Source organism: Eurosta solidaginis, chromosome 3 (genome assembly GCF_040869045.1).
Source record: "Eurosta solidaginis isolate ZX-2024a chromosome 3, ASM4086904v1, whole genome shotgun sequence".
Classification (NCBI taxonomy): domain Eukaryota; kingdom Metazoa; phylum Arthropoda; class Insecta; order Diptera; family Tephritidae; genus Eurosta; species Eurosta solidaginis.
The window spans coordinates 2,515,424-2,535,315 of record NC_090321.1 but is presented as its reverse complement, the minus strand read 5'-3'; the positions used below and the strand labels follow the sequence as shown (position 1 = coordinate 2,535,315).

At 34.8% G+C, this 19,892-nt stretch overlaps 2 protein-coding genes across 2 annotated transcripts; one reads left to right on the top strand and one right to left on the bottom strand.

Annotated features, from left to right (window-relative positions):
• The first annotated feature begins 74 nt into the window (after nucleotides 1-74).
• Nucleotides 75-9,264, top strand: Pex13 (peroxin 13). The gene is made up of 3 exons (XM_067770314.1): nucleotides 75-1,003; nucleotides 1,060-1,286; nucleotides 1,707-9,264. The coding sequence occupies exons 1-3, from the start codon at nucleotides 336-338 to the stop codon at nucleotides 2,204-2,206; spliced, it is 1,395 nt and encodes a 464-aa protein (XP_067626415.1). The 5' UTR covers nucleotides 75-335; the 3' UTR covers nucleotides 2,207-9,264.
• Nucleotides 7,473-19,538, bottom strand: Dp (transcription factor Dp). Its single transcript, XM_067770315.1, has 10 exons — nucleotides 18,792-19,538; nucleotides 16,796-16,917; nucleotides 14,354-14,408; nucleotides 14,200-14,291; nucleotides 14,065-14,135; nucleotides 13,679-13,994; nucleotides 13,379-13,614; nucleotides 12,601-12,683; nucleotides 12,448-12,531; nucleotides 7,473-9,810 (listed from the first exon to the last, which is right to left on the bottom strand). Exons 1-10 carry the CDS (start codon nucleotides 18,862-18,864, stop codon nucleotides 9,614-9,616), a joined length of 1,329 nt encoding a protein of 442 aa, XP_067626416.1. The 5' UTR covers nucleotides 18,865-19,538; the 3' UTR covers nucleotides 7,473-9,613.
• Nucleotides 19,539-19,892: the final 354 nt, after the last annotated feature.

Here is a 19,892-nt window from a genome sequence, read left to right as displayed (position 1 = left end):
AACTCTAAAAAGTAGCCATATTGAACATCCTCTCAGGCAGTTGACAGATAAGATATCACACTTAGTTTCATTCACAATGGTCAATTGTTTATCATTCGATTTCGTTCATTTGTGATTTCATTTTAAGTGCAATGCTTTTTTCTGGCATAGTGTACAAGTATAGGTACACTATGTTTTCTGGTTAACTGGAAAAAAATATAGCAATTGTTTACTCTAACATTAACGCATATATATACAATATTACATCAACGCGCATACACAAATAATTTCTATATTGGCTCAAAGTTCAAGTAATACGTGTGGTTTGTTTTTTCACGTAGAAAACAATAACTGAAATGGTAGACAATGGAGGATCTGCAAATAATTTTCGAAGTCCTGTCTTGGTTGAAACAAATCTAATACCTCCAACGGGTATAGCAGGTACCGGACAAACGGGAACGTTGCTAGGCAGCGATGCGCAATTACGTACTCCATTTGCGGGTAATGTGCGCTCCCTATCAGCTCCACCACCACTGCCTCAAGCTCCACATGCTGCAGCAACGGGTGGCTATGGGACTAATATAGGCTTTGGGAGTTATAATGGATATTCTGGTTACAATAATTTCGGCAGCGGGTTTGGCTCCTATGGAGGTTACGGTAATGGTAGCTACGGTGCGGCAAATTATGGGGCCTATGGAGGTTTAGGCTCATACGGCGGTTATGGTAATGGTTTTGTAGGTACATACAATCGGTTTAGTATGGGTGGAATGAACCCGATGGATCCTGAAACGCGATTCATTCAATTAGCGGAAGCTAGCTCACGTCCAGCATTTCAGAGTATTGAATCTCTTGTGTCGGCTATAGGAAATATTGCTGCAATGTTGGATTCAACATTTTTTGCACTTACCAGCTCATTTCGTGCAATATTAGGTGTAGCAGCGAATTTTGGGCGTTTACGTGGTGTTTTTGCACAGTTTTGGCAAACATTTGCCGTGTTTCGTGGATTAACGTGGATATATAATAAGTGCGTCCAATTATGTAATAAAGGAACATAAAAGCATGTGTTTGTTGTTTTTTCAGACTTCTTTATTGGCTTCGCTTATCGAATATGGATCCGTCTAAGGAAAATTTCAAAGCAGCATTTGCTGAAGCTGTCAATGACTCATCACAACAATCAGGTGCACCTAAACTACCGCACAAAGGTCAATCGCCATGGCCGGTATTGGCTTTTATAAGTTTTATATTCACAGCGCCATATCTCATAATGAAGTTATTGGGTACTGTAACAAATACTGCGCAGGAAGAAGGTATGAACATTAAAAAATACATACATATGTATGTATATTAGTACAACGTTAATTAATGTTCTTTCCAACTTTTGAGTGCTACATACCACACTGCTGAACATCTGAGTAGGTTTAAATTTTAATAAGAATTCTTTTACAGTAGATTCCGACCGATACCGTATGAATATAGTTCATTTAAAATATTAAATCTTTTTTTTTTTTTGTTAGATTAATCACGAATCCATACTTTAAACCTATTCAGATGTTTGGCAGTGTGTGTTGTCTTGAATAAATAATTATCGGATTTTGCAAATGTACGTATGTCTGTTATGATACGAATTAAGTATACATAAATCACTTTACGAAAGGCGATATTCTTAATATTTTCAAAGATAAAAACTTGATCTAAAAAAACTTACAATTTTTAATTTTTTATAATAGCTCGCAATCCGAATAAATGGCTAAATCCTATTAAGACCATTGCAATGTATGATTTTCAAGCGAGAAATCCCACTGAGCTGACCATGCAGTGTAATCAACCATTGCTTATTGCACCAAAAGAAATACAAAATACGCTTGGTATGCTTAATACTGGCTGGGCTGTGGCTAGTACTGTTGATCTCCAAAGTGTTGGTATTATACCAATTAACTATGTTAAGAGTCCACAACAATTGCGCGAAGAACAGCAGCAGCTTCAACAAAAACATTACATACAACAGCAGCCGTCTATACCAACTAATCCGACACAGTTGACTAACTCAAAGATTGGCAACGAACCCCAGATTTCATTAATGGACTTATCAACATCTGCATTCCCTGCGGCACCCAAAATTCAAAACGATAGTGCTGCAAAGCCATTAGACTTTGATATATCTCCCCAACCTGTGGCACCACCCAGTGCAACGACATTTTTGACTGCAAGTAGTAATATCGAGCTATAATTAATGTATGTATATTAATGTTAAGATAATACAAATATTTATGTATGTTAATCTGTGTATGCCAGCAGAATTCCAAATTCCCTAAGTTATTTAAGTACATTGTTTGGGGTATTTGAATCAATTTGACTAGTCAGATTTTGCTTTACTATCCCAATTTGATATTTTTGCTGAGTATATTTCAACTTGCCATACGAAAACTTACACTTTCAAATTCTCTTACGAAAATCAACACTTTCGGTCTATGGCTAACGAAAACTATCAAATTCACTGACTGACAAAAAGTAGCGATTTGGTTTTGTTTTCCTGCTTGTATACAGAGTCTTGAGATGTAATGGAACTTTGATGAAAAGTTATTGCAAAAACTGATTCTGGCAACGCTAATGAAATTGATTCGTTTTCATATTAGGCTTCATTATTAATTCTTAATCGGGAAAACGTAAACGGATTGAAGAGAACACCAGTTTTTCATTTCATCATGGGTTTGAGGAGTATAGAAAATGTAGAAACCGTATACAATTTTTCACAAATTTTGCTGTTACGTGCAGAAAACTTTTGACAGTAAAATGGAAAACGTTCTACGTTTAATTGCGTCATGGGATTCCTCATGGAACTGGGGGGTTGGGAGCGGGATGGCCTAGAAGGTTTAATGTGGTCATATTAATCGTTCCCGAGATGGTCGGGGTAGTACCTTAATGGTGCTTTGTTACTGGAACGTACTGCATCTATATCCGGCAAAGGACTATGAACATCGATAACACTCAACAAAACCTTCGGGGAGTGTCTTTATCGTTAATACAACAACAACAACAACATAGGGTTGAGTATAGAAAACGAGAAACGTTTTAGAAACTTTACGATTTCTAATTTTAAACAGAGAGAATACCCCTATTCTCTCTGTCTATATTCCAAAGAAAACCTAGAAAGTTTTCGATTTTACTGTGAAAATTTTTTGACGGTTTTTACGTTTTCTATACCCAACCTAATGACTGACGTAATAAAACCAGACACATCACTAGTACAATAACAAAAATTTTACGGCCCTCATAATCCGGTCATGAATTTTAAAGTACTAGGGAGGCAAAATTGTTTTTACTATTTTGTTACTTTTTTATTACGTTAGTAATAATTTGCGGAAAAAACCAAACTAGATATATCCACATTGGAAACGGGACATGAAAGAAAAGTAGTTTAACGGGAGTTTAAATTTGACTAAGAGTTTAACCAAATTTAGTTTAAGCTTAGCTTAACTAACGGTAGTAGTGCAGTTTAGGGGCCCCACCTTAAAGTTGGGCCAAGATTTTCGAGTGAGGTATCAAAAGACGCATATTAATCTCGAGAACAATAATCCGAAGGCGGAAAAGAAAAATTTTATCTCTGTCCGGAGATATTTGCAGTTGAAGTTGGGGATTTTCATGTGGTTGTTATGTTCGTACCCACAAAAAAAATTGTGCATCACCGTGGCGGTAGCCACAGTTATACCACACACCCGGACTTGGCATGGCGTAGCCCAGGGTTCTGCGCAAAAATACTATGGATCCCACCCCCGGTTTCGGAAGTACCCGCGGGTCTTTTTTCGGTTTTTCGTTAATATCTTTTGAACGGGTAAAAAAAATTAACGGTAAAAGTCTAGTTGAGGGGTCGACTGCTAATACGCTACCAAAAATATCGAGAGAGGTGTCAAAAGACGCGTATTAATCTCGAGAACAATAATCCGATGGCGGAAAAGACACATTTTATCTATGTCCGGAGATATTTGCAGTTGAAGTTGGCGATTTTCATGTGGTTGTTGTTGTGTTCGAACCCACCAAAAAAATAGTGCATCACCGTGGCGGCAGCCACGGTTATACCACACACCCGGACTTGGCATGGCGTAGCCCAAGGCTATTTTTTTAAGCGCGGCCGAAGGCCGCCAACTCAGAAAGGTGTTTTGCGCAAAAATACTATGGATCCCACCCCCGGTTTCGGAGGTATCCGCGGGTCTTTTTTCGGTTTTTCGTTAATATCTTTTGAACGAGTTAATATTTTTATTTTCCGCCTTCGGATTATACTGATGTCAAGACGTGTCGTTTGACACCTCTCTCGATAGTGTTGGAAGCGTATTAGCGGTCGACCCCTCAACTAGACTATTACCAAATTAACTTTCGGATTCTTGATCTAGACGTGAATACGCGTCTTTTGATACCTCACTCAAAAAAAAGGCCAAATTTTAGGGTGGGGCCCCTAAACTGCACAATTACCTAACTAACTACTGAACAACCGGGCCTTATGCTGCTACAATCACAAAAATTTTGTAGGCTGTTTTGTTTTGATTTACTCATTGCGAGCAATTTTTGTTAGCAACACAGGAGCATAATGCAATAATAAAGGTAATGTCAACAACATAACCTCACTTTTTCGGCAGCTCTATTTGCCAGTCCCCCCTATTGCGAGTGTCGATTAGAGTAGAATCGACTATTAGTCGATTCCATCTTTTTCAGTTAAATTTGTTATTATGCAAGTTCATCGCCAAAACTTTAAATTATTAAAACAGTTATCTTGTACGAAACAGTTTTTGATATTGGTAATAGTCTAGTTGAGGGGTCGACTGCTAATACGCTACCAAAAATATCGAGAGGTGTCAAACGACGCGTATTAATCTCGAGAACAATAATCCGATGGCGGAAAAGAAAAATTTTATCTCTGTCCGGAGATATTTGCATTTGAAGTTGGCGATTTCCATGTGGTTGTTGTTGTGTTTGTACCCCAAAAAAAAAATTGTGCATCACCGTGGCGGTGATGTACCAGTCGCCTACAAAAATGTTTGAAAAAGATTATTGAGTAAATGATTTAAGTAATCGAACAGCGATTAAACAGGTGATCGAGGCTGTTTAATATTGTGGACGTTTTTATTAAACATCCGCCACTTGTATGAATTCACAATATTCGTGACTTAAATAAATTCACAATGAGTAAATATATATATCATGCCATGACTCAACCTAATGTACATTTGAATAGTAAATTTATAAATTTTGACAAATTTGTTGAAAACTAAAAAAAAATATTTGTGAGCGGCAGCTTCGAATAATGTTTCATTGTAGAAAATATGTATTTTATATTTCATCTTGGCGCTAATTACATTACTAAATCGAAACGGATGTTCTTGTGTAAATGGTACGTTCTCTGTGTATTAAATTTAGCCTAGAAACTTAAAAAAATTTTTTTCTTTATTTTTCAACTTTCAAAATTTATTTCTGACAAACTTCGACATTCACAATAGCAAAGGATTGTTAATTTTGTAAGGCGTTGCCATATTAAAAATAGTTAATGCTTTTAAATTCATGGAAGTTTCGTGCAATTAGAAGAAAATAAATCAAGAAATATTTTGCTTTGAGGCCGATAATGCAAATGAAATTCGTCTGACGCATTATTCTGACCGTGAATGGTTTAATTTGGTTGCAATAAAAATGTAAAATTTCCCAAATTGCCGCTTTTGTTAAGCGCAATGTGTTTTAATATTATTATGCTAACAAATGTTTTTACTAGTTTATTGTGGTTTGTGAATATGGTTTGTTAGAATTAAAATAAGCTGAAATAAATGCGAAAACAAATACTAAAAAAATGGTTTAACTTTGTAGATAGAAAACATCAAACAATCGAGTGTCATAAAGTATAGAGTAGGAAGAGTGGCATCACAGGCAAAGTATATTGACTAGTGGTGTGCGAATCCCGTTCGATACGAATCGAATAGAATCGATATTCGAGTCGAATATCCTCGCAGCGGGTTAGGGGGCTTAAAATATACCAGCGGCAGGTATGAATGTCGTAAGAGGCAACAAAAATACCAAATTGATGCAAGGGATTATATAGCGCAACCCAACCCACCACAAGTTTCTTATGAATCTAGGGGGTGGGCGTTATGGCCTAGAAAATTTCATGTCGCCATACTAAATCGTTCCCGAGATTGTATATGGTAGTCGCAGGTTTTTTTTGGGCGAGATGTGCATAAAAGTCTTCTATACATTTTCGTGGGGTATTTGAGTTTATTTTTCCGACTGTATTTAATTAATTAATTCTGTTTCCAAAAATCACATTTGCATAAGGTTCCAACACGGCATGGATAAATGCGAGCGAGAGAGATTAAAAATGTCCCTCTTAGAAAACATTAGGCATCAATTTTTTTAATTTCCAGCGAGTTACTCGCCACTCGTAGCAGACAGGTGGCTCTTATTATATTTATTCTCTTTGGTCGGGCTATTACCTCAATGGTTCTTGTTACCCTAACGTACCGGATCTATATCCGGCAAAGGGCTACCAACATCGATAACACTCCCCTAAACCTTCGGTGGGTGTCTCTTTTTGGATGGCAGTATACATATATGTAAGGTGCAGTGCAATAACGTCCGCGGTCGTATTTCCCTTTTGAATATTAAAAAAGTATTGCAAAATAACTAATTTAATTAATTTGTGTTCGCGGAAAATAAGTAAATAACCTATTAAATTACACAACAATATCTAAATTTAATCAAATTAAAGTAGTGGTGTATGGCTTTGTACATATTAACGTGTGTAGTTATATAAAAATATCTTGTGGAAGTGTAAAAAGTGAAACAAATTAGTTATAAGTTGTTTATAACAATTTTCCTGATTAATACTCGTTGGAACACACTGAGATAACATTTCCAGAGATTTTTAGTTTCCGAATAAAATGAAATGGACCATTAGTGTAAAGCCAACCCATTGTTATAAGCCGGGTGTGTTAAGCTCATGAATTCTTAAATATTCAATTTATTTGTTTAATATTTTTTTATTTTATTTTGTTTTATTCTACTATTGCTATATTTTAAAATTTTTTATTTTGTATTGTAATTTATTTTTTGTTGCCATTTTATTTTAATGTGAGCATGAAAATGTTTATAGTAAATTTTAAATGGCAACAGGGAAGTAGGCGTTATTTCCTAAAAATAAGACCATGACGCCCACGGGCTTTATCTCCCTTTAGAAGAAGAAATAAAGCCCGCATACCTGAATTAAAAAAAAAACTTCGATTATTGAATACAAAAATAAAACATTTAAACAGCAATATATTGGCACTCTGATGTTTGAGGGGAGTGTACACCGTATATATATATACGTACTTACTTAATTGGCGCGCCAGTCGCTTCTTTGCTCTGCCAGTTACATATCGATACATATGTACACAAATACGAAGTCCCCCATTCACCAACAGAATAATCATGATTAAAGTAATCCCACTTCTGAAAAATATCAAACACACTTAAGAATACATTCAAAATGATTAGAAATCATTTTTCTATTTATTTTTATAAATTTAAAACGATTTAGCTTTATTTAGCAATTTCATTACATTCTTGACAGTATCGAATTCGCCTTGATTTAAGCATTTAATTTGTTTGTCATTAACAAATATTCATTGAATTTTGTATTCACATTGAAGTAGCTCATTCATGCAAAATGCTAATTTATTCCAGATTATTTGGAAGGATTGAGCCAACTTTTAAAGAGCGAGTATTATTTGAATCAAAGTTTTCTGTTTATTAAAAAAACTTTCTTTCGAAGCTATTTGGAGCTATTTGGGGGACTTGGCAATATTTCAAACTATTTTTGAATCAAAAATAAAAATTTCCAAAATTTTTGGTATCTGTTTTAATAAATTTAAAATTAAGTTTCCTGCTGGGATGCTCATGCTCTCGCTCTCACTAATACCCTTACATTTTAGTTTTTGCCGAGCACTGTTCTAAAAGAAAAAAATTAGAATTATTTTGAGCATACTTTTCAACCTAAGTTGAAAAGCCAAATTTTAAAACCTACATCTGCCTCTTGTTCTCTTTACTTTTCCGAATATCCTCCAAAAATTAAAATCGGTTGTGAATAATTTTTAAAAACAAGGTTTCGATATTTATGGCCCCACTGTATGTCCCTGTTAATGAAACACTTCAGTTACGGAGGTACTTTTAGGATAGCTCGAGGCATACGAGTGTCGCTGACGCATGTACCGTCAAGAATACTGTTGTGAACTTTTCAATAGGCGTTTATTTGAACAAAGTGAAACTTCTGTTCATTTCACGAGAAGTTTTCAAGGTGCAATTGTTTTTTTAATCAGTTTATTTGTAGTGGTGGACCCAATTCTTTAGAGTGGAGATATCTTCGCTGACTCTCAAGTAAGTGTAAGTGAATAATAAATCCTTTTAAACAAAGTGAAGTAAAGATTAACTATTTCCAAGCTATGCAATCAAATATTGTAACTAGTGAAAGTATAATGCACTCAAAATTTAGTGTACTCGTCGTCACTAGTACTTCAGACCTGGTGCGGAGTTTAACTAACATTGTTTGATTTTTATAACCGGTTTTATTTAACACTCATTTGAGCTCTAGACAATTCAGAAACTGGTTTTAGTACTTTTTTTTCATTTTATTATGCAAATATTTGTATTGCCTAGAGCTGCAATAAAACTTAAATAAAGCTGCATTAAGTCTTTTATTTAAAGTGACACAAAAGTCCTGCTTATTGTATGTATTCAACGGATAGGATTTCTTCAACGTTTTGGTTTTTTTATCTTGCTGGTAATTGTTGCGAAAGCATTATTGGTGGACTCTGTCTAAAATATTTATAAGGATAAATTTGCAAATTCAAAATAGGTAAACAAAAATAACTTTCTGTTGATAGAAAATAATAAAGTACAAACTTTCCCAATTTAGTTAGCCAGTATTTTAATACTAATAATTAAGTCTTATGCACATTAAAATATTCAATGCATACATTCTCAAACAGATATGTAGAACAAATTATAAAATTAAGTCTAAGTAAAATAAGGGCTCAGAAAGCGAAACTAGAATATTTTGAAATATTCGCCTTGATCTATTTTTGAAGAGAACGGCTACATAGAAAATACATTGTAGCTCCGTTTTTGTGATGTAGACTTCATGAGCCTATTAGAGTATGCAAATATGGCCAAATGAATAGAAATGTATAAACAATTCCACAAAATAATAGCCTATTTTTTTAAACTACTGAGCGCATCTCACTTTACTCTTATCTTAATGCAAACCTAGTAAGGCGGAAATGAATGAAAAACTAAATGAATCCTCTGTTAAATGGCTGTTAACATCAGTGATAATTGTGCCCACTCCATTGGATGTTGTAGCATTTAACCTACATTGCGTTTGTTGCAATTCTTGCTGATCAGTTTCGGAGATTGCATTTGTATTACCAATAATATCACCACAATCTTTGCCACTGTCATCACCTGGAATAATGCTTGTTCGTTTGTTATCGCCCACAGAAAATCTTTCGTTTATTGCAGCTTTGTTGCTGTGTGAATGGAGGTTTTTGTTGTTGTTGCCGCTTTTTAATTGGTTGTAATTGTATGTATTGTTGCTGGTATTGTACGCAACTATTAATTCGCCTCAATCAATATCACTATTTTCTAAAAAATCTTCATCATCATCATCTTGGCGTATGCCATGAGCTCTTTTGGCACCCCCACTGCCATTGGCATGATTGCGCGAAAAGTTAAGCGATGAGGAATCATTAGTAAGTTCAGCATAGCCTGTCATGGTTTCATCGTCGAAATCGCATGTTAAACCTTTGCCATTACCATAAGCTATAAAAAGATGAAACAGTTTAGTTAGCCTAAATGTCTGAATATTTAAAATAAAATAAAAATAGAAAGGTAGTAACTGAAAAGTTTTGTTAAAAAATAACGTATCTCCGACATTCTGTTAATAAGGCCGTATCTCAGCGACTTCGTATCTCAGGTCAGTAAAAAAATTTTGACAGAAGAGATATGAACTAAATTTAGTTAAATTTCTTTTCACAGTTCGTTAACTACTTAATATGCTAAACGATATTATGGAAGAAACATGAATCCATATTTTGGTTTACCAATTTATGTCCTTTGCGAATTGTAACAAATAAATTAAGTTAAATTCAAAGCTTTTTTGATAATAAAAATATAAATATTTCTTCGGTTACAACCTTTTTAACCAGTCTCCTGAGATATGGCTTTAGTTATTAACGACTTCGCTCAGATACGGCCTTATTACAGGAATCTCTGAGATACGTCCTAGTTAAAAAAACGTTTAGGATAGGTCGATATATTTATCTATTAATTTAAAAATAAAATTCCATGTTGTGCATTTTCGTACGCTTTGTTCAACAAATTTAAATACCTAAAACGAAGTTACATATGAATGGTTGCCCGAAAAAATATTGGAAGCGAGAAAATTAAGTATTCAGGATTCGATTCGATTTTTTTATATTTCGGTGTAGGAGTATTCAAAAAACATTTCGGTAAGTAAAAATATATCTTCGGCCGGGACTTACTTACAGAACGGTAAGTTATCTTTGCAACACAGACTAAATTTAAGATTTGTCAAAAAAGGTATGAATTTAACTCCTCAGTATAAGTTTATTCCGAGTTGCGGAAGCGTTGATGCTATAAAGCTTTGTATTGCGCCTATCAACACCTTGAATCCCTTCGTTATTTCTTATGACGAAGAATTATACTATTTTTGCCCATACTTTCTTATAACATTTTTGGAATGCTTGCCCACATTATGAACCGGGGAATTTCGGCATGGTAAGAAAGCACACTACCGCATACCTTGGCGAGTGAAGCAATCCCAGTTTTAGTGTTTTGTAGAATAGAATCACAACCAGTCATGATGGGCCGCCAGATTTTTTTGATAAATTTTTTAGGTCGTGACTGCAAATAGTTTGAAGACCACTGGTCTATCATTGCATTTGCAAACTGGTATATATTATTATATTATTTTTATAATACACAAAAAAATATACGGAATAGAATACGAATAGAAACCAGCAACTGTCAATTTAAAACATGAATACGAAAAGAAAAATGAGAATTGAAAAAGGTGTTTACTATTCGTAGCTTGTATTTACAATGGGATAAATTTCCAATGTCAAACGCACACGATATCGCAGGTTATACCCGAAAGCTGATTATATTGCCAAAAATGAGCAAAAAAATTGGATTTTGGAAGAGATCGTGTAAACTTATTAGTAAGAAATATAAGTTGAAAGTTTATAGATCCATCATAGAACCGCACTTCTTATATTGCCCTACAATATTCTTTATTGCCAATAAAACACAAGTAGACAGGTTACAAATTATGCAAAACAAAGCTATGAGATTCATATTGAAAGTGAGGTACGACACTTCCATAAAGAGTATGCTTGATGCACTAAAAGGCTGAGCGTGAAACAGTTGATATTTTACCATAGTATGCAATTTGTATTTTATATCAAGCATGGTAAATTACCAGCCTACCTAAGTGAAAAACTTGTTTATGTGAATGAAACCCATTCTTACATAATCAGGGAAAATAATAATTTTAGATGACCTCTTCTCAAAACAGAAATGGACAATCAAAATTTATTTTACAAAGGCCTGAAATGTTTTAATGAACTACCTAATCATGTTAAAAATTGTGAAAACCTAAACACCTTCAAAAAAAGTTTATTAGAATATTGCAAAACTCTTCCAATAAGATAAAATATTTTGTATCTGTATTTCATGTTACTAATCCTAGAGCGTACACGGCAATCCAAATAGACACAGAGTAATCTTATGCATCAGGTCAAATACATATATTGCTCGCAATCAAATTAGGAAAGAATTCCTGAAAATATCGTCCCAGACAAACAGTTGGAGTGTTCATGTGAATCACGTATATTCCCGCAACAATGATGTATTGTAATTAATTGTGTTTACATAGGGGCTGGTACAGGGAGGATTGGAAACACGTCCTTTCCAACCGTCCGATAAGAGTGGCTTATTCTGTTAAGCTGCTGGCTTTTGGGTTGACCGGAATCAAATGCATTCCGACAGCATAAATAATAAAACTGGGTAATCATACGTCTTGGAGTAGGGCAGGATTGAGAACACGTCCTTCCAACCTCCCAATGATATGACTCCAAGACTCGCCCGTTGAGACCACCAGTTCCCGTGCTGATCGGAATCTCATGCATTCCGACACCCCAAACGCAACAAATCCTATTATTATTAAAATGTATTTAAAAATTTGTAATAATCTAAGTTTTAGGCTTAAAACGCCGTAATAATAAATAAATAATAATAATAATATGAAAAATTGCATGATCACATGATACGCGAGAGTTATTTCTTCCTTTAATACTTCTCATCGAAGCTACGAAGTTTGCATTATATGAACTTAAAAAAGCCAAAAAACTTTTATCATGCCCCTGTCACATATACCTTCTATGTATTTTTCAAAATTTGGTGGCACCAGGGTTTTTGCCCGTTCGATGTCTTCTTGTGAGCATTGACCTTTATCCAAACCTATGAAGAATAGTAAGCATAACAAATTTGTAACATTTTTTTTTTAATATTTTCGTGTTCTCCATTTACCACCAAGTAACCCCATTCGTTTCAGTACTTCTGCATCATCGTGCATTTCGAATTGATCATCGAATTTAAATATGTATTCGGATCTAGAACAAAATTATATTTTTAATTATACCAATTGTTATGAGGACACCATTTTTAAAGCGAGCCTAAACAATTTCTACTTGGATAACTGAATTAGTTATCTTATTGGATAGCGGGTCAAACATTAGCATTTTCCCTATACTTTGTTTTTAAAAAAATTGCAGTTGCAATAAATTGTGAATTAAAAGTGGTATTATCACTTCTATTGGTCATAACTTCTGAACGGGTAGGGATAATTTTAACATTTTTGTTTCGCATTAATCGTAGAACTCTATACTTGAAGCACAAGCCTTTAAATTTTTGGTGGAGCTATATTATTAGTACTTAGTATTTTTTTCTGCAAATTCGCGAAAAAATATTGTCTAAAATTTTCCCAAAAAAAAAATCTTTTTTAAATCGATTTAAAAAATAAAAATTTAGTAACCTCTTATGCTATAGAAATAGCAAGAGATTTTCGGATGCCACCTAGAATAATTTAATATATATTTCCGTAAAAATTTGTTTTCACTCGAATAGAAATTTGCAAAGAAACTGCTATCAAATTTCGCAATCGTGTGCAACTTTATTTAAATCAAAGTTTAGGGAAAATGATTCTTTTTGACCCCTTATCAAACAAACTAACTATTTTAGCTATCCAAGTAAAAAATTTTTTAGGTGGCTCGCTTTAAAAGTTGGTCCTATTATTCGTAATACTCACTTATCATTCGTAACGCTACAATTTATTTTTGTCGATTTGTGAGTATTTACTATGATAAAAGGTAGTTGTATGGATGAATTGGGTGTTGGTACATTGCCTTGTCGTTCCGCTTCTTTATTACGTTCGATCAGACTCTTGAAGGCAACTTGATGCAGCAATAGCTCATTTAATTGCTGATGTTTTTGTTGTATACGTTGACGACACTCTTCATTTTGCTTTTCCAGTTCAGAGCATTGCTACATTAAAATGATTTTATAGTACAACAAGAATTATTACTATATTCAAAGCAGCGATTAATACCTCAGCTGAATTCGATGGCAAACCAATCCAACGTATCTCCTTTTTGTCTTTTGAAATTATTTCCATAGCCATGAGAACGTTCAGCGCGTCATATACACGCCGACGTATATTCTTTTGATCACAGTTAGCAGAATCAATGGAATTCATATGCAGTTCTTCAGCGACTAACTCGTCGGCCACCTCATTGTAGGTAGTTACGCCTTTTTCCTTAACCTTTTCACAAACCTTAAGCGCAAAATGTCGTAAACCTTTACCGGCCTTTTCGGGTTTACGCTGCCTTCGTGCAGAGTTTGAGTGTAGACTGTTGGTGGTATGGCTATGATAGTAATAAAAGAAGAGGAATAAATAGTTCAATCCCTTGAAATTATTCTTTTAAAAAATCTTACAGTTTTGATTTCATTTTTGTATTGTTGTTTGGTGCGTATTTTGTGTACGGTTCCTCTGTTTTAACAGTGACCTATAATTATATACAAGTTTTCATTACCGTTATTATATAAAAGATTTGAGTAATTTGCGATTACTGTCTCGGGAGCTTCGTATTTAAACGTTGTAAATACCGGTTCCTGATTGCCAACACTATTTTGTGTCGATATGACGGTATATGTGTTGGAGCCTTTTTAAAAAATGAGATAATGTAGTTCAGTAGTCCTAAAACCGAAATATATTTAAACTTACTGTCACCACCTTGTATGTTATAACGGCTCAAATATTGTGCTTGACTCGAAGTTGACTGAAAATTAAAAAAGGAATTGGATTATATAAAAAACTTAGCACAAATCATAGAGTGGACAAAAGGATGATACCGTATACAGAAGGATATGCAAGTACTTTGAATGGCCATCACTGGAAATTCCAGTCGCGGGGCTCCATGCAAATGCATTTCAATAAGTACTTACTTAATGTTGCTCGCGCAAAGACATTCCTGTTTAGAACTTAAATGCGAAAAGTATTCAACCAAAGCCGAAAGTGAAATTTTGTATAAACTGCGAACTTTTAACACTATAGCACTGTGTGCATACACTTATAACTGCTACGAGAAGAAGATACCAACAGTTTTGGAGCCATAGACGAGGTGTTCGAATAACATTAATGATTACTTATTCTTTGGAAACCAGTTTGGAAAAACAATTAAGTTGTATTCCTACAGCAGCCACCATGATAAAAACATTACAAGGACCAACCAATTTTGACATCATTGACGTCTTCCAATAAAAAAATTTAAAACGTTTCCACCCATGATACAAAAAAGAAGGTAGTTCCACTCACAATTTTTTGACGTATTTGGGGATTTTTGAAGTTTCATAATGTTTGTTGTTTTGCCAGAAGCGTTGTCATATGGTTACTGTTTAAAGGCGAATCTGTGGTTTTTCGGGATGAAAATTTCCTTTAGGAAGAAAACGCAATGGTCATCTGAGACAATAATAATATGCTTTAGCAGGATTTGTGTGCATACATATCGATTGAGAATACAGTAAAACGACAGTGGACATTTCTCAAGGCATGTTGAGAAAAAGTGTATATCTAAAGTCTGCAGTGAGTGGTAGGTATTTAATTTGTTGGTACGACGGGCAAAAATACTCTCATAACTAGTGGATAACCTGCAGGACTACAGGGTAATGTTCTCACTAAAAAATGGTTAAACAATTGCCTCCTAAAGCGCAACGCTTGAATTATACAATAAATAAAAAAATATGTAATGTGGACTTTTAGCCAGTTTATCAAGAAATTGCGGTGTCGGTTTATAAGGAACTCCTTTGAGAAAGCAATTAACAAACGTGTATGCTTTGTCAACATGTTCTGAGCAAACGTACGGACAGTTAAGAAGGCCATATTCTCTTGCTTTGCATACTTCGATCCATGTTTCTTCCTCCAAAACAATTTTCGGGAGCTCGAAAAACTTATTAAAAACCTTCTTTTCTAGGCTGATATTTCGTATTAAAATATTCCCAAGGCATGGGATATTTTTTTTCTTTTTGATTTAAAATAACTATGAAAGTAATTAGGCTTATTCGTTAATATGAAATCCACCAAAATTAGAAAATTCGTAACATTTTTCAATCTGGTAGCTTGTATTTGGTGAAATTGTCATTGTCCTCGCAAAAGTAAAGTGGCTAAAGGCACACTAAATGGAACTACCTCCATTTTTTGTATCATGGTTTCCACCTACATACACACACGTATGGCCTGTTTTACTCAGTGGAAAATCTAGGAGTCAAACTTATGGTGAATAAGTTGTGCAAAAAAAAAAAAAATAAACCAAACAAGTATGTCTACGATCCGCGAATCCGCGAAGTTTTAATTTATTATAAGAGCGTACAATGGAATCGTTAGTATTAAAGGGCCTCGGGCACTGTTCAGCAGACACAAAAAACGGTCATACAATGAGGCAATTTCAAAGTAAAATCAACACTCCATCGCCTATAATCGCCTTTCGTATGGGGTAAACATGGATATGTGGCTTTTCAACAATAAAATGACATTGATAAAGGTATGGCATGTTCCTTAATAATAATAAACATTTCAATTGCTGGCGTAGCTGATGATACTGATATCATATGGATTGGACAGAGACAATACAGAAAGAATCGGCGCATTCGCTCCTTGGCAGTCGCGTCACTGTTTAAGAATATAAATTTGAGACTATGAAGGAATTCATCTATATAGGAGCCATCATTAACAGCGAAAACAATGACAGCTTAGAAATCCAATAGAGAATAACTCTTTCCAACAAGTGTTACACTGGATTGAATAGTAATTTGAAAACTAAAGATATCTCTCGTTCATGATACATGTCCTGATGTATGGTTTGGAATCATGGACGCTGTCTATGGAAGATGAGATGGTCCTTGAAACAAGGCTTCATGCGCTCCAAAGTGAATATAAAAAATATAATTAAAGTGACAGGGTAACTGAAATCTTCGGTTAAATTATTCAATTTGTGTAAACGAATTCTCATAAATCTTGTGATACGAGCTCATAAACTTTCGATATTTTCATGCTTACCAAGGCATTTAATCTTTATAATGAGTTCTATTATTCTTATAAGAATGTGAAAGAGAAGTTAATTCATGGAAGCGATTATTAAATATGAGTATTCGCGATATTTTTTTAACTTACCAACTGCGCGTAAGAGCCCGTACTTGCGTTATTCACATGCACAGTTCTTATAGTAGGAGAGTCGTTACTACCAATTGATTCTTGTTTGATATCCTTTTGTCTCAATATCTTGACGAGTTTACCTGAAAGCAAACAAGATCATATTTCTTAGCAAAACTATACCAATTATTTATTAAAAATGAGCTTAATACACTATTGTGAGAATTGAAGTTTACAAAAAAAGATTTTTTTTAAATAGTTTGTTGTCATAAGCAGGTTAATAAAAGACATTTCAGATTTCGTAAATTATGTAAGTGAAACATATTCATACATTTTCAGTAATCAGCTTTTTTAAAACAGAAATGGACAAGAAAAATATATTTTGGAAAGACTTGAAATATTTCAATGAAGTTCGCCATTACATGAAAAGTAGTGATAACTTCAATACTTTAAAAAAAGTTTATTTGAGCATTTTTAAACCCTCCCAATAAGAACCAGTGAATGAGGTTTACAAAAAACTATATAAATGCATGGCGCGATTTACCTCCGAGGTAAGTCAGAACTTCTCTTGTTTTACGCCGACTTCGGAGAGCATCTGCAAGGCAGATGAATTTTCAAGCTTTCCATGGCAGAAGTACACTCGCAGTGTTTGCAAATCGTTTCCAAGGGGCGACCCTGATTAGGAAAACTTTTTTATAAATTTTTCATGAAGTTGAACAGCAGGCAGAGCATGCTACCACCACACCGCGGCGGCCAAATAAGGTTTAGTTTTTTTCAAGTTATGCGCATATGTAAGAGCTCTGCTTGACTTTGCAATATATGACTATGTAGCGTGCAGTCTTAATACACAAAGTTTGTTAAAAACATAACCGCCTTGAACGTGAGCTTATTAAACATAAAGATATAATAAATCAGTCGCAAATCGTATTTAATATTGTAAGGGAAGGTTCTGTTAAAGGTAAATTCATATTATCCCTCAACATTGCTATATTGAGAAGAGGTAACAATCACTCAAATTCCGAGGGACTAGCACTTTTAGCTACTTATCCGACTATCATACAAACGATTTGACAATTTGAACGGTCAGTTGATCTGGCATCGAGTTGCACCTGCCGCGTAATGCATCTTAGTCCTCCGAAAGGAGCTTGAAGTCGGCATAGCCTTATCTACTGTGTAGATTTATATCTATAAAAGGACGCGCCACGCATTGGTGTGGAGACACTTGAATTTGGTAGGCTATATATTACGCTTCACAATTCCTTTAACACCTTTAGTACCGTCGTCACGCACACTATGCACTGCGCTATACACCATTACATATGTATATGAGCATCCAATACCTCTCGAGAGATTTCTCAAACTTCACACGAAAAAGGAACCAGGGCATATTGAACTTACATATTTATTAGCAACCCCGATGCCACACTGATTGCACATATAGAAATCTATCTCTGTAATTGTATATATACGTTCCAAAATTACGGGAGCTGAACTCATTAGCACTTGAATTTAATATTTATACTATTCTAGCAATTTTATCTTGTCTTCTGGCAATTACTAACATGTATTTTTTTCTCCTACTCAGCCCCATTTCCTTTTCCGTTTTGTTTTTGTGTTATGCTTTTAGCCTTTTACATTACAAATTACTCATTTTCCATTAAACGCTTTGCTGCAACGTTCAGTTTTCACGCGCTTCTCGCCCTCTTCTTTTCCTCATTCACTTCCAATTAATTTTATTCATATTCATGCCAACTAGCGCGATCTACACGACACGACCAGTAGCACAAAAACAATAACAATAATGAATAAATATTGACATGAAAATATAACACCACTACTCGGCCCATATTTGTTGGCAGTAAAGCGAAGGTAAATTAAGAAAATATTTTGGTATTTCCTTTTATTTTATTAGAGACAATACCTTAAATAAGTTTTATTTTTTGGTGCCATAAATAACTACAGTTCCAACCAACAATAAATAGATAGATCTAAATGACCATGGTTGTGCAGTACTTACCATTTGCATCCTGGATTATACAGTTTATTTCACTTGTCGTCGATGCGGCAGCAGCAGACGTTGAATGCGCCATTTTTCGCTTCGCTTTATCGTTACCTTAACTTGGTGTTTTCTCTGTTGGAACACCTACGCACCGTTGAATTCCAATTCTACCTGAAGTATTGGAAACTTTTTTTGTATTTAAGAAACTTATTTTAATTCAAGAATATGACGTTGCGCCTTAAAATAGTTCTTCAATCGATATCAATCCTCGCCCCAGACTCCATCTGCAGATACATGTACCAAGTAGGTTCAAACTTTGCTTTAGTAACTTTTTCACTTATCCTTTTGTTTTCCACAATTGGTAGACCGTACTGCCTCGGTATTTAATTGTTTAGAATCTCCCTTTATGGTTTGCCAATTTGTCGTACGTTGGAGGCAGACAAATTTTATTCGACTCAAAATGGCGAGAAGCAGCAGCGGAAATTCGAATGCCCCACCACGGCAGCGCGTTTTTTTCTAACCGTACACACACCGAAAAATACTCTTTTTTTCAGGCAATTTTAACCCACTTAATCACTCCGGATTTTTATCAGCTTAATAGCAAAAAATATACAAAAATTTTAGTTTTCGAAATCCAATGATTTAAAACCATATACTTAATGTTAAACTATTAAAAACTTTGCACAAAATTTGCAATAAAAAATTCGTGTGTGAAAAACTACACTTGTGATACTTTCGACGTGCTGCAGAAAGAGTAGGCAAATGGGCTTGACAGAGGCGAAGAGTACCAGCTGATTGTAGCGCGCCAAAGCGACCAAATCACGCATATGACAATGTTGCCGTCTTTTAATTTTATTGTAGGGAAAAACAAATGCTTTTGCCATGCTCCTTCGCCATAAAACTGATGACACATTGCGGGGTAAAGTATTCTTTGCATGTATTCTTATGGAGCTATTCACATATAGCGCCAGCAGCACTGCTATGAGCTGCATTGTTGATCAAATAGGAAAACAAGTGATGCGCCGCTGCCGCTACATGTTGCGCGGCTCAATGTGTCTTTAGCTTAAAGGCCCGAACACATAAGAATAACCTTCTTGACGATCCCCATACGAACACATG

What these genes read in the sequence shown, in the direction of transcription:
- Dp (XM_067770315.1), bottom strand. Translation starts at nt 18,864, where the DNA reads ATGGCGCATTCAACGTCTGCTGCTGCCGCATCGACGACAAGTGAAATA. An exon ending in TGTAGCGTTACGAATGATAA is followed by an intron (nt 12,684 to 13,378) that starts GTGAGTATTACG and finishes ATTTTGTTCTAG; the next exon opens with ATCCGAATACATATTTAAAT. An exon ending in ACGAATGGGGTTACTTGGTG is followed by an intron (nt 12,532 to 12,600) that starts GTAAATGGAGAA and finishes TATTCTTCATAG; the next exon opens with GTTTGGATAAAGGTCAATGC.
- Pex13 (XM_067770314.1), top strand. Translation starts at nt 336, where the DNA reads ATGGTAGACAATGGAGGATCTGCAAATAATTTTCGAAGTCCTGTCTTG. An exon ending in TTAACGTGGATATATAATAA is followed by an intron (nt 1,004 to 1,059) that starts GTGCGTCCAATT and finishes TTGTTTTTTCAG; the next exon opens with ACTTCTTTATTGGCTTCGCT. An exon ending in AAATACTGCGCAGGAAGAAG is followed by an intron (nt 1,287 to 1,706) that starts GTATGAACATTA and finishes TTTTTATAATAG; the next exon opens with CTCGCAATCCGAATAAATGG.